The sequence below is a fragment of the Vicugna pacos genome, chromosome 25 (assembly GCF_048564905.1).
Source record: "Vicugna pacos chromosome 25, VicPac4, whole genome shotgun sequence".
Taxonomy (NCBI): Eukaryota; Metazoa; Chordata; class Mammalia; order Artiodactyla; family Camelidae; genus Vicugna; species Vicugna pacos.
This window is the reverse complement of record NC_133011.1, coordinates 39,844,937-39,859,423: the sequence shown is the minus strand read 5'-3', so window position 1 is coordinate 39,859,423 and position 14,487 is coordinate 39,844,937. Positions and strand designations below refer to the sequence as shown.

General features: G+C 59.0%; 1 protein-coding gene across 9 annotated transcripts in view; it reads right to left on the bottom strand.

Annotated features, from left to right (window-relative positions):
* Window positions 1-14,487, bottom strand: part of ADCK5 (aarF domain containing kinase 5) — a 14,774-nt gene extending 287 nt beyond the window's left edge. Inside the window, exons 1-14 of one of the 9 annotated variants that reach the window (XM_031690459.2) lie at window positions 14,388-14,487; window positions 6,476-6,582; window positions 5,435-5,584; window positions 2,146-2,221; window positions 1,810-2,010; window positions 1,593-1,733; window positions 1,406-1,519; window positions 1,198-1,329; window positions 1,047-1,130; window positions 876-957; window positions 721-799; window positions 547-638; window positions 230-482; window positions 43-159 (exon numbers count right to left, since the gene is read on the bottom strand). In XM_031690459.2, the coding sequence (XP_031546319.1) occupies window positions 43-159; window positions 230-482; window positions 547-638; window positions 721-799; window positions 876-957; window positions 1,047-1,130; window positions 1,198-1,329; window positions 1,406-1,519; window positions 1,593-1,733; window positions 1,810-2,010; window positions 2,146-2,221; window positions 5,435-5,584; window positions 6,476-6,582; window positions 14,388-14,399 (1,640 nt within the window). In that variant the 5' untranslated portion in view covers window positions 14,400-14,487. Of the gene's footprint in view, window positions 1-42; window positions 160-229; window positions 483-546; window positions 639-720; window positions 800-875; window positions 1,330-1,405; window positions 1,520-1,592; window positions 1,734-1,809; window positions 2,011-2,145; window positions 2,222-5,434; window positions 5,585-6,475; window positions 6,583-6,712; window positions 7,999-13,291; window positions 14,357-14,387 lie in introns of those variants that run through there. The other 8 variants (XM_072950017.1, XM_031690453.2, XM_072950015.1 and 5 more) reach the window with 8 other exon arrangements.

Here is a 14,487-nt window from a genome sequence, read left to right as displayed (position 1 = left end):
GCCCTGGCCCCCTGCCTGCTGGCCCCCGGCCCACTGGCTCACCTCAGGGCCACTTCAAACTTGAAGGTCTCCCACACGACCCTGATGTGGCGCAGAACACTGGCACCGTAGACATTCTGGTATCCTGCATCCACCAGGCGGCTCCAGCCCCTGACCGCACTGCACAGAGACACAGTCAGCGCGGCCGGGCCCCTGGCCCTGCCCCCCACCCCGGCTCCCTGGCCCCCACCTCTTGGCCATGAGGAAGTAGCGGTCAACAGGGGCACCCAGGGCAGTGTTGATGGCGCGCACGGTGTTGACATTGCGCAGCACAAGTAGCATGGAGCGCGGCAGGGCCTTGAGCACAGCCATGATGTCCTCGAAGTGCTCCCGCGCCATGTCCTGCATGTAGGCCGCCTCCTTGTGGCTCAGCAGGTGTGAGCGCCACAGCTGCCCCAGGCGCACAGGCCGCTGCATAAGCACCTCGGAGAACAGGAAGTAGTCTGGGGGGGGGGCCTGAGCCAGGGCTGCGCACCCTACATGCCTCACACCTGCCCCCGGCCTCACCTTGCACCCCGAGTGCGGCTGCGTGTGTCTTCATGGCAGCCTCGTCCCTCAGAATGATGGCTCTCCACAGCTGGCAAAGGGCGGACCGGTCCCTGTGGGGGCCCAGCCGTGAGCCAGGGCTGGAAAGCCCAGCAGTGGGGGAAAGTACCCCCCTACCCCCGGCCCCCAGCTCACTTCTCATCCAGAAACTGGTACAGCCCGTGGTCCAGCAGCACCAGCTCGGCCTTCCCATCCGGGCCTTTCCGCACCAGAACTAGGGACATGGCACGTGGGCTTACGCCACCGCGCCCTGCCTCCTGATCTGACCCCCCGCCCCAGGGCTGTCTTACTGTTGCCAGGGTGGGGGTCGGAGTGGATGAAGCCTGTATAAAATATCTGCTCGGCGAAAGCCTGGATCAGCTTCGCTGCGACCTGGGGCGGGGCAGGCGGGCTGCTGTCACCTGGCACGTGGGCACCCCGCCCCCAGCCTGGGTACCCCTCCCCCCAGGCACAGCACGCACGTCCTGCACCGCCAGCCCCATGGTCTTGATGGCCTCCACGTCGTTGACCTTGCAGCCCTCGCAGAATTCCGCAGTCAGCACACGCTGGGGGAGAACAGGAGCCTGAGCTCAGCAGGTCCGAGCACCCCCGCCCGGGAGGGGCCCAGCCCACCTTGCTAGATGTGTCCCAGTGCACGCGGGGCACCACCACGTAGCGGAAGTGCTGCAGCTCCTGCGCACAACGCTCAGCGTTGCGGCCCTCGTTCTCAAAGTCCAGCTCCTGGGCCAGGGTCCCCTTCAGGTCCTGGTGGCCACAATGGGTAGTCAGGGGTCTGGGTTGGGAGCCAGCCCACCGCCGCCCAGGCAGGACCCCAGGGTACCTGCAGGACCCAGCTGAAGCCGAAGCTGGGGTGCATGAGCTCCACGAGCCGGAGCAGGAGCTCCAGGGTGTGGATGTCGCCATCAAAGCGGTCCCGCAGGTCGATGTACTGCACCTGCAGGGGGAGGCTGCAGGCAGGGCCACCGCCAGGGCCCGGTGCCCAACGTGGTGCCCGGCTGCCCGCGTACCTTCACGGCCACAGCAGTGCCATCGTGCAGGGTGGCGCGGTGCACCTGGGCCAGGCTCGCTGCGGCGACGGGCTGGTAGTCAAACTCCTGGAAGAGCTCGTGGGGTGGGGCCTGGAAGTCCTCAAGGAATAGCTCGTCCACCTGGCAGGAGAGTGGTCTTGGAGCAGCGTGGGGGTCCCCACCTCCCAACCTCTCCTCTCCCAAGAGCAGTGCTCACCTCCTGAAAGCCACGTGTGAGAGCCCTGTCCTCCAGCACCCGCAACGTCTTGATGTACTCGGGGGGCAGCAGGTGGTTGAAGGAGCATAGCCCCTGGCCCAGCTTCACATAAAGGCCCCCATTGCTGATGGCCCCAGCCACCAGGGCGTCGGCTGCCCGCTGGTGACACGCAGACATCACCTCCAGGTACCCCGGGCTGTTCTGACCACAGGTGTGGAGGAAGGGATGGGGGCAGGCAGGTACCTCCTCGGTCCTCCACCCCCAACTCCTCCAGGACACCCCCACCCCCACTGCCTCCACAGACAGGCCCAGCCAGGCCAGGACGCAGGGACAAACCTCTTCTACCCCTCGCAGGACGACATTTGTGCACCACCAGTAGTCCAGGGAGATCTGCAGGCCGACCCTCAAAGACCTGCCGGCAGAGGTGCCCTCAGCCCCAGTAGGCACTTGTCTCAGGCCCCACCAGCCCCTTGGACCAATGGGAGCACCTGGTGCGGGGGGCCTGCTGGGCTCTCGGGACAGTGTTGCCAGCAAGTCAACCTGAGCTCCTGGTCCACAGAACAGGCAGCCCACACCCACACCAGCCCGAAGGCCCTGAACACGCACTGACTGGCACCCAGGCCCTGACAAGCAGGCATGTTCTTTTCAGTCGTTGCAAACGCTCAGTAGTACCCAGGAGCCAGCACAGCTGTCATGGCTGTGGACATGCCCACACACTGGGTCCCGCCGCCTCTGCACTCAGACTGGGACCTGAGGTCTGGAGCTGAGGGCTGTCCCAGAGCAGACCCACAAGCCCAGACTGATGTGACCAAGCCAGTGAGGCGAATGGGGAGAACACAGGTCTCCTCTCAGCAGAATGCCAGCCCAGGCGTTGGGGGATGGCTGAACCTGAGAACCACTGCATGGCGACCGTAACAGTACGAGTGAATTCACCCAAGAAGTGCCACAGGTGCTGAGCTAGCAGCAGATGGGCGTAGGCGCCAACGGGACAGACAGAAGTCCTGTGCCCACTCCCCCACCTGTCCACTAGCTGACAGACCCACACCGGGGTCAGCAAGATTTCTCTTCAGGAGGTTAGACAGTAAATGTGGCCCGGTGGCCTCCGCTCGCAGGGGCACCGCTGTCACTCCGAGGAGCTCTTTATGGGTCAGCAGCCGCCACCTGTGAGCCCTGCATTTGGCGCGGGGCTCACTGTACAGTGTTATGACCCATACCCCAAGATGTGTCAAGGTCATCATGTGACATAGTTAATGCCACCAGCTCTTGGAAGGTTGCCTCCAAACCCACGTGACTTCCTGAGCGACAGCAGTGTCTGAGGCTCATCACAGCCTGGGCAGTTCACACCTGGTGGGGGAGTTACAGCTCAAGAGTAGTGTGTGCTTAGCAGGCACCAGGTCCTGGGTTCAATACCCAGCACCTCTATCAAAAAAAAGTTTATGCCAACAAGGGGCTCTGCCAGCCAGAAACTGGAGTGGCTGGGGTTTAGAGGCTTTGAGCCAAGTGGTTGATAATCCAATCAATCAGGCTCGTGTAATGAAACTCCAAGAGAAGCTCTGGACACCAGAGGTTGGGGGTGAGCCGCGTGTACGTCACGGGGACGACAGGAGCTGATGGGTCTGAGGACGTGTAAGTTCCAAGGCTGGGACCTCACAGACCTCAGCCTGTGTGCCTCCTCCTTTTGCTGGTTCTGATTTGTATCTTTGGCTATAGTCACACCATAATCATAAGCACAGCACTTTTCTCGAGTTCTCCCAGGGAACTGCCAGAACTGAGGAGTCTGCTGGGACCCCCTCCCCCAATTTGTAGCCCTAGGGGTCTGGCGGGACCGTGCCCTGGCCTTGAGTTTAGCCATGAGAACCAAGGAGGCACTGAGGGACCGTTCCAGAATGGAGGAGATCAGACGTGGCCCCTGGACCAGGTCCTTGTGCTGAAAAGGTTGTTCCTGGGGAGCCGGGTAATACAGGAAGGGGTCTGAGGGTGAGAGGGTCAGAACAATCAGTTTCCTGATCGCAGTTGTGCAGGAGAAAGTCCTTGTTTAGGAAATACACTCAAGGTTTCAGGGCACGGTGACAACTTTGTAAATGTTTCAACAAGAAAAAAGTTCTTTTGTATTATTAGTTCAACTTCTTTGGACATTTGAAATTGTGTCAAAAAAAAAAAAGCCCACAGGATTTTTAAAAGTTAAAATTAAGTAAGGGGTGTTGTAAGAAACCAGGGGCCCGATGCCACTGTTACCCGCCAGCACCTGGGCATATGAGGTGTGGCCTGGTCCCTGCTCTCCCACAGCAGAACGAGCTCCCACCTCCCTCTGGCGAGCTGGTCCTGCCTTACGCCTTCCTGGGGCTCCTGCACATATAATGAATGCCCCGTTACCCGGGATGTGCTGCAGGTCCCAGAGGCCCTGTGGTACCCCCACACCCAGCCAGGGGCGCTCCGTTGGGCTGTTGTGTCCCAGCGACTGCTAGGGCTCAGAGTGGACAAGAACGTGCAGACAGTTGGGAAGATAATAGTTCTAGCACCCTCCCGACCAACCCTGGCTCAGCCTCTGAGGCCAGCTGTGAGAGCACCCTTCTCAGGAGGGAAGTGGACAAGGCAGGCACCGGAGCCTGCCCTGGGTCTAACTCAGGGAACAGCAGCGCAGATGAGGTGGGAAGTGGGCTGGCCCAGGCCTGCTGAGCGTACGTCAGAGCCAGGCTGCACAGGGACAGTCCCCGCGGGGCAGGCTCACAGGTGAGCCCATGCCAGCCTCTGCCCTCATGCACCTCCAGGCTGTGGAGACTGGGGAGCCCTGTGGAAGAGGGTGGCTAGGAGCTCCAGGCAAACCCACCCATCAAAAGACAACTGGGGCTGTCAGGGCACAGCCTCTGCCAGCAAGCTGAGGAAGGAAGGGCTCGCTTCGTCCCTAAGGTGGGATGAGGTAAAGCACTCAGCCACCTGCCTGCCTCAGCTGCTTTGGGAAATCTCAGTGAAGCTCAGCCGAGGGCCCAGGCGCCTGGCATCCCGGGGGCAGCAGGCATTCGGAGCTGGCGGAGCGGGACACACCCCAGCAGCTCCCTGAACAAGGACTCATGGGAGCCCCTCCCCGGGCAGGTGTGAACCCCCTCCAATGCTGCATCTGGGTAGACTGAGGCTCCACCGAGGGCTAAGAGCTGCCCTCAGGACTATGCGGCTGAAGGAGCCTCTGGATCTAGGGGGGCAGAAGCGCCCTCCCACAGGGCCCCCACAAGGATATGGTCCCACCCTGTGTCCTGCCTGGGACGTATAGGGTGTGAGGGGCGCCTCTGGCTCAAGGCACCCTTGACATGAGTGACCAGACATGGCAGCCCTCCCCTCTGAGCCCCAAACTGTCTGGATGCCAACTGTCCTTGGGAGAGTAGGGGAGCGAGAAGGAAGACGGGCAGAGGCCTGGGGCAGGGGTGGGCCTGAAGGGTGTGTGCAGGCCGTGCCTCATGTGGCCAGTGTGGATCTGCCTGCTTGGCTGCCCCACCAGGTAGCCCAGACACCTGGAAGGGAGCTCAAAAGTTCCCAGCAAAATCCCGCAGCCCCTCCCAGGCCCAGCTCAAGGCCCACATGTCAGAGGACAAGGCTGGCAGAGAGAAAGTGCGGTGCTGCCCGCCCCTCCTACCTGCTGAAGCGCCCGATGCCGTCCACCGTGAGTCGCATCCTCCTCCTCTCCTGTGGCTCAGCTGTGAAATACCGCACTCCCAGGAGCAGGGGTACCCCCACCGCAGTGGCCGAGAACGCCTTCTTCCACAGGGGCTGGGGTCTCAAGGACCTGGAGGGCGACAGATACACAGCCCGGGTTCTTCTTATTGCCCTGCCCCTCTGTCCCTCCCGCCTCCGGCCCTCCAGGACAGAGCCTGTCCCAGCCGCTGCACTGGGAGCCTCTGCAGGCAGCATCCACTCCAGACGCCTGTGTGGTCACTTCAGCGCTTTGACCATCAGGGCCAAGTCCCCTTACCTGATACCCACAGACACCTGATTCTAGGCTCCAAGGGGCCAGTGGACACAGAAAACAGGCTACACAGGAATCAGCTCAAGGGCAGGGCTGTGACCCTCGTGGGACCAGGGCCACCTACACTGTACAGACTTACAGCTACTGTCCCCCTGGCTGATGGCCCAACTGGACTGCAAGTGTCAGGACAGCAGAGCCCGGCTGAGATGCACAGGCAGCCCACACTGAATAAGGTGGGAGTTTAACACAAGGAACCCAAAGGGAGAGGAACCCAAGGGGAGCCTCAGCACCCAGCCCCGAGCCACCCGACCGTCAGCAAGAGTAAGCGCTTGGGTGACTACTCTGCTGCTCCAGGCCTGAGCCCCACCTCTGGCCACTTTCCCACTCCTCCCCCTCCATCCCATCTGCATCCCTTCTACTCCCCCGTCCATTGCAGCCCCACCTCCGTCCACTCTGGGACCATCACTGCTTTCTTCAGAGCACACGGCCATCTGCTCTCGATGCTACTGCCAGGGAGTCCCAGCCCCAAACACCGGTCCCAGGCCAGGACCCTAGAAGCTGAGGACCCTAGCGTACCGCATGCAGGAGCAAGCACCTCCTGTCTTGGGGTGTGAACAGAAGAGGTCCAGCCTCAGGCCCCACAGCAGAGGTCATCCCCACCTGGAGAAGGGCATGTGCCCTGGAAGGTGCCTGTGGCTGTGGGGAACTCACCATCTTGTAGGTGGGACCCTGAGGTTTCTCTGGAAGAAGGCGGCAGGGGACGGCCAAGGCTTCGGCCTGCTTTGCAGCAGTGCTAAGTGGAAGTGGCAGAGTTGGGACTGCAAAGTGAGCAGAACGCACATGGTCAGAGGCTGGGCTCCCTCCACCTCCCCACAAACATATCTCTGAGGCTGTCAGTGATTCCTGGGGTCTGTCTGTGTTTGGCTCAGGAAGGTAGAGACAACCCACCTGTAAGACCAAGCCTGAGGTCAAAAGCGTCACACGAGAGAAGGCAGTCTGCACCAGGGGCTTCCTCCTCGGACGCACTGACAGGCCACTAGAGATGCCTGCCTTCCAACATCCCCTCCGTCCCTGCCCCTAACACTCTGCTGTTTCCTGCTGCTGAGACCAGCGGCCTCGGACAGGCATTCTGTTTCCCGAGGAAGTGTCAAGAATCAGCACACACCAGGAGGAAGCTGCGCCTTGTGGACTCGCTGTTCAGAAAGCCAGTGAAGGCACAAAGAGCTTCCACTTGCTGAGACCACGGCAGAGGCGGAGACCTGGGAAGCTTCTACTGGAGGAGGGAGGGGAAGACCGGGCACCAGATGTGCCACAGCCAGCAGCTCATGGAGAGGGGCCAAACGCCAGGGGGACTGCACAAGGCGCTGCCCTACTTGTGGCCGCGGGAACATCCTGGCTCTCTTGCGCCTTGTGGAAGTCTTGCTTGCCCAATCTTATTTGAATTATGGGGCCTTAAGAGTCTCTCAACCACAAATTCCCCAACTGAAAATTCTCAGTTTTTAGAGCAAAGCAAGTCACAGCCCACAGCACAGATGTTAATGTTACTATGAACACTGGGTCAAATAAGGAACTGACTTTCCAGCCACTTTCTAGCCAAAATACACAGCCCTGTAGACAATTTCAAGGATGCAAAACAACACAAAAGTCAAAGGAAAATGTCCATGACCTATTGTCCCAAAAGAGGGGCTGACAGCTCTGCTCATCTCAGCAAGGCCACACACAGCAAGTGCAGATCCTCGAGGAAAACCCCGCAGAGCCAAGAATGGTGGCCAGAGGCAGCCAGGAGGTGTGGGCTGGCAGAGGTGGACTCGGGGGCTTTCTGGGGAAGAGTAGTCCTGCATGGCCTATCCCCGCCATCCTCCTGGCCCACGTGACCTGACTGGGCAAGGTGCGCACAGTAGGCCAGAAAGCCCGGAGGACGGGTGTCTGGGACCATCAATGGTGGACACTTGCTCAGAACGTTAGGAAGTGCCTGCAGAACAGCTGGCCACAGGTTGGGGTCCTGGCTATCAGCCGCCTCACGTAAGACAAGGGTGCACGACAACAGCAGGTGTGCAGGGCAAGCCCACCGGCCTCCCCAGACGCAGCTCTGCCAGGCTGTCTGGCTCCTGGTGCCCTCTGCGGGGTCTCCAGACCCTCCCTCACCCTAACTCCTCACCTGAGTCTACATCTTTGACCGCACACACCCTGCCCGCAAGGAGCCATGGGTGACCAGGGACCACGGCCAGAACCCTCCCACCCGCACCCCTTGTTGCTCCCTCGTCCACTGCAGCCCCACCCCGTCCACCCCGAGTCACTGCTTCCTTCAGAGCACACGGCCATCCGTTCTCGACACTGATGCCAGGGAGTCCCAGCCCCGAATCCCGGTCCCAGGCCAGGACCCTGGTGGCCGTGGACCCCAGCGCACCGCACATAGGAGCAAGCACCTCCTGTCCCAGCACAGCACCGTGGGAGGGAGGAGGGGAGCCTGCGTCCTGGCAGCCGTGGGTCTTCCCCGTGGACACTGGAGAGGGCCTTCCAGGCAGAGGAAGCTAGGAAAGTGAGGGCATTTCTGGGGAGAAGGAGGCCTGTGTGGCTCGTGACTAGGAAACACAATGTGTGCTCAGGGGTGGGGAGGGCGCCCAGACAGGAAAGGGTGAGTGGCAAAGTGAGCTGGAGCCAAGTGAGGTATCCCAAGAGTCCAAGGTTTCCCACAGGGACGGGGCGCATGCTGGGGTGGTCAGCCCGGGAGGCGGCAGGGACAAATGCCTGGTGAGAGGGGCTGGAGCCCGAGGGACAGCTGTGGTTTTTGGTGTGAAGGAGCCAAGTGGATTCAGGACCAGCACGAGGAGCCAGGCAAGATGAGCCGAGGCCGGCACCCCGCACACCAGCTGCCCGCTCCTCTGGCTGGTGAGGGTTCTGGCGTGACTCTGGGCTCCTCAGCAAGACCACAGCCCACGGAGTAAGAACTGGCGACAGCCAGCAGCTGCCAGCCAGGCTCCACAATCCTTATCAGTGACCCTGAGAATCCCCAGGATGGGACGCTCTCTAAACGACAGCCTGGCTTCCAGAAAGCCATTAGGATCCACGAGTTGAGAACTGTGGGTGCTAGGCACAGCCATTCATTAATTCTACTTCGTGAACACCTGCAATTTTTCATAAGAAAATTTTTAAAAAGTCACGAGAAAAAACGTGGGAAGACTTTGCACCAAGTGCAAAGTATGAAGTCTGACTGGACCTCAATCTGAACGAAAGTACCTACAAAACGCATTTCAGGGACAACAGATATCAGGGGTCACGGTTAGTATTTTCAGGCAAGACGGTTACCGTGGCTACATAAGAGTATATTCTTGTTTAAGGGATGCACATTGAAGTGTTTAGAGATTATGTGTCAAAATGTCTCTGAGTTACTTTCAAATGGACCAATGACAACAAAATATATATTTTCAAACAGAAATAGGAACAAGCAGGGCAAGATACTAATAATGGATAAATCTGGGCAGTGGCATCTGGGTAATTTACTATCTGGTACCACGCTGTCTGCCTGCCCCTATGTTTAAATGCTTGCAATGCATCTGCTATACTCTCAACATCCCGGCCAGCAAGGTGGCATTTGGGAGGTGAGGCAGCCGGTGCAGGGCAGGGTCCTCGCCTGGGATGATTCTGTGCCCAGGACACCTGGCACTGTCTGGAGACACTCTTAGTTGTCACAGCATTGAGGAGGTTGAGGCCAGGGACGCTGTCCAACACCAGACATGGGACGGCCCCGCCCCAGGGACTCCGGTAGAGGCTGAGTGGCCTGGGGCAGTCTCTGGACCCAGACATCTAGGGCCGAGTTGGAATCCAGGCTCTGGCACTTAACAGCCATGCAACATGGGAAAATCACTTCCCACCCCGTGCCTCAGTTTCCCTGTCTATACAGTAGGGACCACTGTGCTGCTAGAGTTCGGGTAGAGCGAACTGACACCTGCAGATGCTAAGGTCACCGTGGGGTCAAGGAGCTGCCCTTGGCCCTCCTCACTGCGCCAAGCTGCCTGCTAGTCCCCAATGCCCTTACCCTCCTTCCAGCAATTCTGCCCCCCTGACCTCTGCAGCCCACCCACCTTACACACAGAAGTACATAGCTGCTGAGTTGTATCCAACTATTAATGTTAAAAGATCGTCAGCTTCCCATTGCTTTTTCAGAAAGAAAAAAGTGTTTGTTTAGCCGGGAAGAGACTATAGATCTTTCTCCACTTATGATGGGGGATACCCACTGATAAACCCACTGAGAGCTGAAAATACCTCAAGTCAAAAGTGCATTTAAGATGCAGGGCCTACAGAAATCACAGCTCAGCCTGGACACACTGAAACGTGCTCAGAACGCTCACGGCCTACAGCTGGGCAAGACCACCTAGTACGAAGTCTTGTTTTATGAAAAGTGTGGAGCATCTCATGTAACTGACTGAATATTGTACTGAAAGTGGAAAACAGAATGGCTGTCAGTGTATCGGCTGTTCACCCTTGTGATCGCGGGGCCCTTGGGGAGCAGGAGGGAGAATCGTATGTGTATCACTAGCCTGGGAAAAGAGCAAAATCCAAAATTCAAAGCATGCTTTCTACTGAATGTTATCATTTCTGCACCATCATAAAGTCAAGAAGTCGTAAGTCAAACTATTTTGAGTCAGGAGCCCACAGGTGACAAGCTTGGAGACGGGTTACATTCAGACAAAAAGAAATGGTCAGCTGGCTGAGTGGAGGGGCAGCAAGGCCTGTGCCACTGAGACAGAAGAAAAATGGCCAAAGCTGACGGGTAACGAGACTCTGAGACATTAACATTCACAAGGAAAGAGGAGTTGTTCCAGCCCAAGTGCCGGTGACCTGGAGCAGCAGAGCAAAAGGCCTCACGACTCAGAGGGTGTGGCGCCAACGCTGAAGCGAGGGCTGGCAGGGACTGTCCCAGGCACGGCCACTTCAAGACCAGGGCTGAACCCAGCATCACCCCACCTCCCCCAGATGCTCGCACGCCTGCTAGGGGCATGTCTGATTCAGAGGTGGCAGAAGACTGCACCCCTGGGAGAGCACTTGTCCTCCAAGTACTGCCACCTGGAGAAGGACCAGAGGCCAACAGGGAGAGTCAGAGGGGCACACTGCAAGGACAGCCCGAAAGGGAAGTGTGTGCAGCCCAGCCAGGCAGCATCCAGTCAGCAGCCCTTAGGTTTTCTGGTGCCTCCCTGCGGAATGACACAGAATGCACAGATGGTGCGTTAACTCACAGCACCCTGAGCTGACGGGGTGCATGGAGTAGGGCAGGACCCACTGAGCCCACCCGCCTCGCTGACCCTCACCCCTCGCTGGGGGGACCTCCCCCTTCTGACACCTTCCATCTGTGAACAGGAGGTGACAGTGAACACCCAGCCGGGCTGGAAAGGTGAAAAACGGCAGACCTAAGCACCGCACTCAGGGCCTAGCAGATGCTCCAAAAAAGGTAGGCATCTCTGGCAGCAAGATATTCACACGATGCCTCACGTAAGCCACAGAAACTTCTGGTAGATCTGGGAGTGGAGCCCAAGTCAAACAGCTTCCCCGGTTGGCACCCTTCCTATCCCAAAATGGCCTACAGTGACAGCCCCTGTGCAGAGGGGTCCTGACAGCCACAGAGCAGGGCAACACAGTCCCCCAGTCATTAGTAGCAGGGGTTTGCTGAGAAAAAATTAAGTCATCTAAATGACAAATAACTTTAAACATCACTTTCACAGTAAAACATACAGTTCTTTTACAGAGAAGAATGCTAAATATAAATTATTTTACACTAAAGCCCAGGGCCCTGGCTATGCCCCAGCCTCTGAATGCACGGTCGATGCAGCGCCAAGTGCTTCTGTGTACAAGGCTCAGGGGCAAGGCCCGAAAAGTAGCGGCCCCGACCACAGTGCGAGTTTTCCCCAGTGCGAGTTTCCTGTCGCTTTCTTAGGGACCACCACCACAGCAAGAGCTCTGGCCGCGTCTCATCATCCCAGCACCGACCCCTCACTCACCCTCCCGTGACAAACATCACTCTGGCTGACCCTGGACAGCCATGCAGAGCCTGGCCCAGCCCTACCCTCCAGGCTGCTGTTCTGCCCAGAAGGCCCTTTCCCCAGCCCTGGTTCACCAGGGTCCCTGCCTGCCCACCACCCCCGGCCTTATATCCCCTCCCACGTGCTTACCACACAGGGGAGTGACAGTGAGTTTCGTCTTTCTCTGCACCAGACCAAGCAGGTCCCACCCCCCAGTCACCTCTGCACCTCTGCTAGCACTGTGCTTTCCTAGATAAAGCAGAAACTGCACGAACGCTGGATAAATCGAGGTAAGTGGTGGCCCAAGCGAGGAAGCTGCTGAGCAGCGGCGGAAGGCCGGTCAGGCAGGAAACAGCAGCATCCCTGCGGCAGCCTGGCTCTGGACCAGACTCTAAGGAGAGGCCTCCTGCTGACAACGTCTGACCCCTCTGGGGGGCCAAAGGGCCAGACGAGAACCTGGTTCATTGCAGTACGGGATGCCCAGTGCTTCCCCAAATATCCCCATCACACAGGAGAAGGCCAAGAAGCTCAAAGACGTCATATGTCTGTAAGTGTGGGGCAGAGCCTGCTGCCAGACCCTCTAGGAACCAGTCCAGGGTAACTTCTACCACATCACATATAACCCAAACCACACTCGGATCTTGGGCACCAGAGCATGGCAGCAAACAGACACGGAGAGGGCTCTGGGTCTCCAGGACACCCTCCCACATACCAGTGCTTGCTCACCAGGTGATCACACACACACAGCTTGCTGGGACAGTCCTGGCTTACATTTCATGTCCCGACATCCTCACACTTCCAAAGCCTCCTAGTTTGGACAAGATGAGATGCCTCCTCTACCCCAACCTCACACACTTTCTCCCAGCGTGTGCAGAGTCTGTCTGCAGAAACAGTGCTCCTCGGAACTCGGAACCCAACTCACAACCTAGAAAGTAGCAAAAAGAGCTTGAGCGGTAACACACAAATAGATATTACAAAGCTCACAAACTCTGTGCATTTTAACACAGAACCATGACCCTGTGCACCCGTTTCAGGCACAAGCTGACTAGTCTGTTGTAGATTAGACACAGCAGATTAGAAGGAAGATGAAAGGTCACTGCAGATAAGCTGGTCCCCAGCAGTAAGAAGCAACTGCTGAGCCTCAAGACAAGGCCTGAAACGACAGGGAGGGCGACAAGAGCCTGGGCAGCTTGACGGCAAGTCAATAGCCCCACGCGCCACAGCAGGAGAGGAAACAGACGTGTTTTCAGGGTTAGGGAAGTGAGAGACTGGGAACCCAGGCTCTGAAGATGTGGTGGGGGTGACCAGGAATGCCCTGTCCTTTGCCTTCCCAAGGGTCTGTGACCCACTGGGCACCAGTCAGGACCCACAAGCCTCCTGGGCCCCGCTCCACATACTGGTCAGGAACATCTCCTAATCAGGAGCAAAGACATGCCTGCCCACTCCCTAGGGCTGTCATAGGACTAAGGGACCCGAATGCGTGAAGTAGCTTTAGAAGATGTGAAAGACCAACCCAGTGTCTCTCCGCCTGACTCTCAGACTGGCAGCGCTGCATCATCTCAGCCCAAAAACGCCCCTGTGTAACGCAGCTGTTCACTGCAACCCACAAAAGTCAATGCAAGTTCATTTGTATTAACACCTGCACCTACAAGGGCAGGCTTAGAAAACAAGCTTGAGAGAAAGTTCCAAGTTGAGAATGCTGCTGAGTTCCCTCAGTGTCTTCAGCTCCAGAACAACCCTGTGAGGAAAGGGCTAGGTCCTTGGGGAGGGAGTAGGCCAACGACCACGACCCCCGCTTTGAAAGGTGCCAATCTGAACTGCGGGGATGCGATAAAATGGGAGCCCCAGGAGGACAAAGAACGGGACAGTGAGCTGCCATTTTCAGGATCAAGAGAAGCCTGAGTTGGGAGGGCAGCCGGGGGCCAGGCAGGAGTCTGGAAGGCCCGAGAAAGGAGGGGCTTCCCGAGACCGGGCTGTAGGGCGTGGCTCCGAACCGGGCAGGTGTCGCCCACCAGAGACCGGCGCCCCCCAACAGCGCCCCACAGCGCTCTCCTGTCCTCAGGCGCGGGGGGCAGGTGCCGGCTCAGGACGATCTGGGGTGGGGTTGGGACCAGGAGAACAGGGCTCTCGAGGGGGCAGGTAAGAGGAAAGGCGAGGAGGGATCCCAGCCTAGGGTTCCGGCAGAGCCCAAAGCCGTGAGGGTCTCAGGTAGACACGCGGGTCGGGAGACGGGGTAAGGGGGGGTCCGTGAGTCCAGGAAGCCACTACACACGCGCGCAGCCGCCTTGGGAACGCGGGTCTCTCTGGGCAGGGGTGCCCACGAGGGAACAAGGCGGGGGCGTCTGAGAGGCAAGCAGCCCTCGCGGAGCCTGCCTCCGAGGAGAGGCGGGGCTCCGGGGCGTGTGCGCTCTAAGCGGTGCCTGCGTCTCGCCAGCAGGTCTGGGCTGGAGAGCGAGTCTGAAGGGCGGGGTCCCCGGGGGATGCGAAGGCCTCTTTCTAGAGCCCCGACGGTCCCTCCGGGCTCGGGACGGTCTCTGGGGGCGAGAGGGTCCCGGGCGGGCGGGCACGGGGCCGCGGGGCGGGGTGCCGCGCCAGGGTGGGGGGCTCACAGGTCTCCACATCTTCGGGCCGCCGCGCCGCGCCGCGCCGCTCCGCAAGGCTCCCGCAGGCTCGCGTCGCCCGGCCCAGCAGGCCCCGCGGGAGGCACGC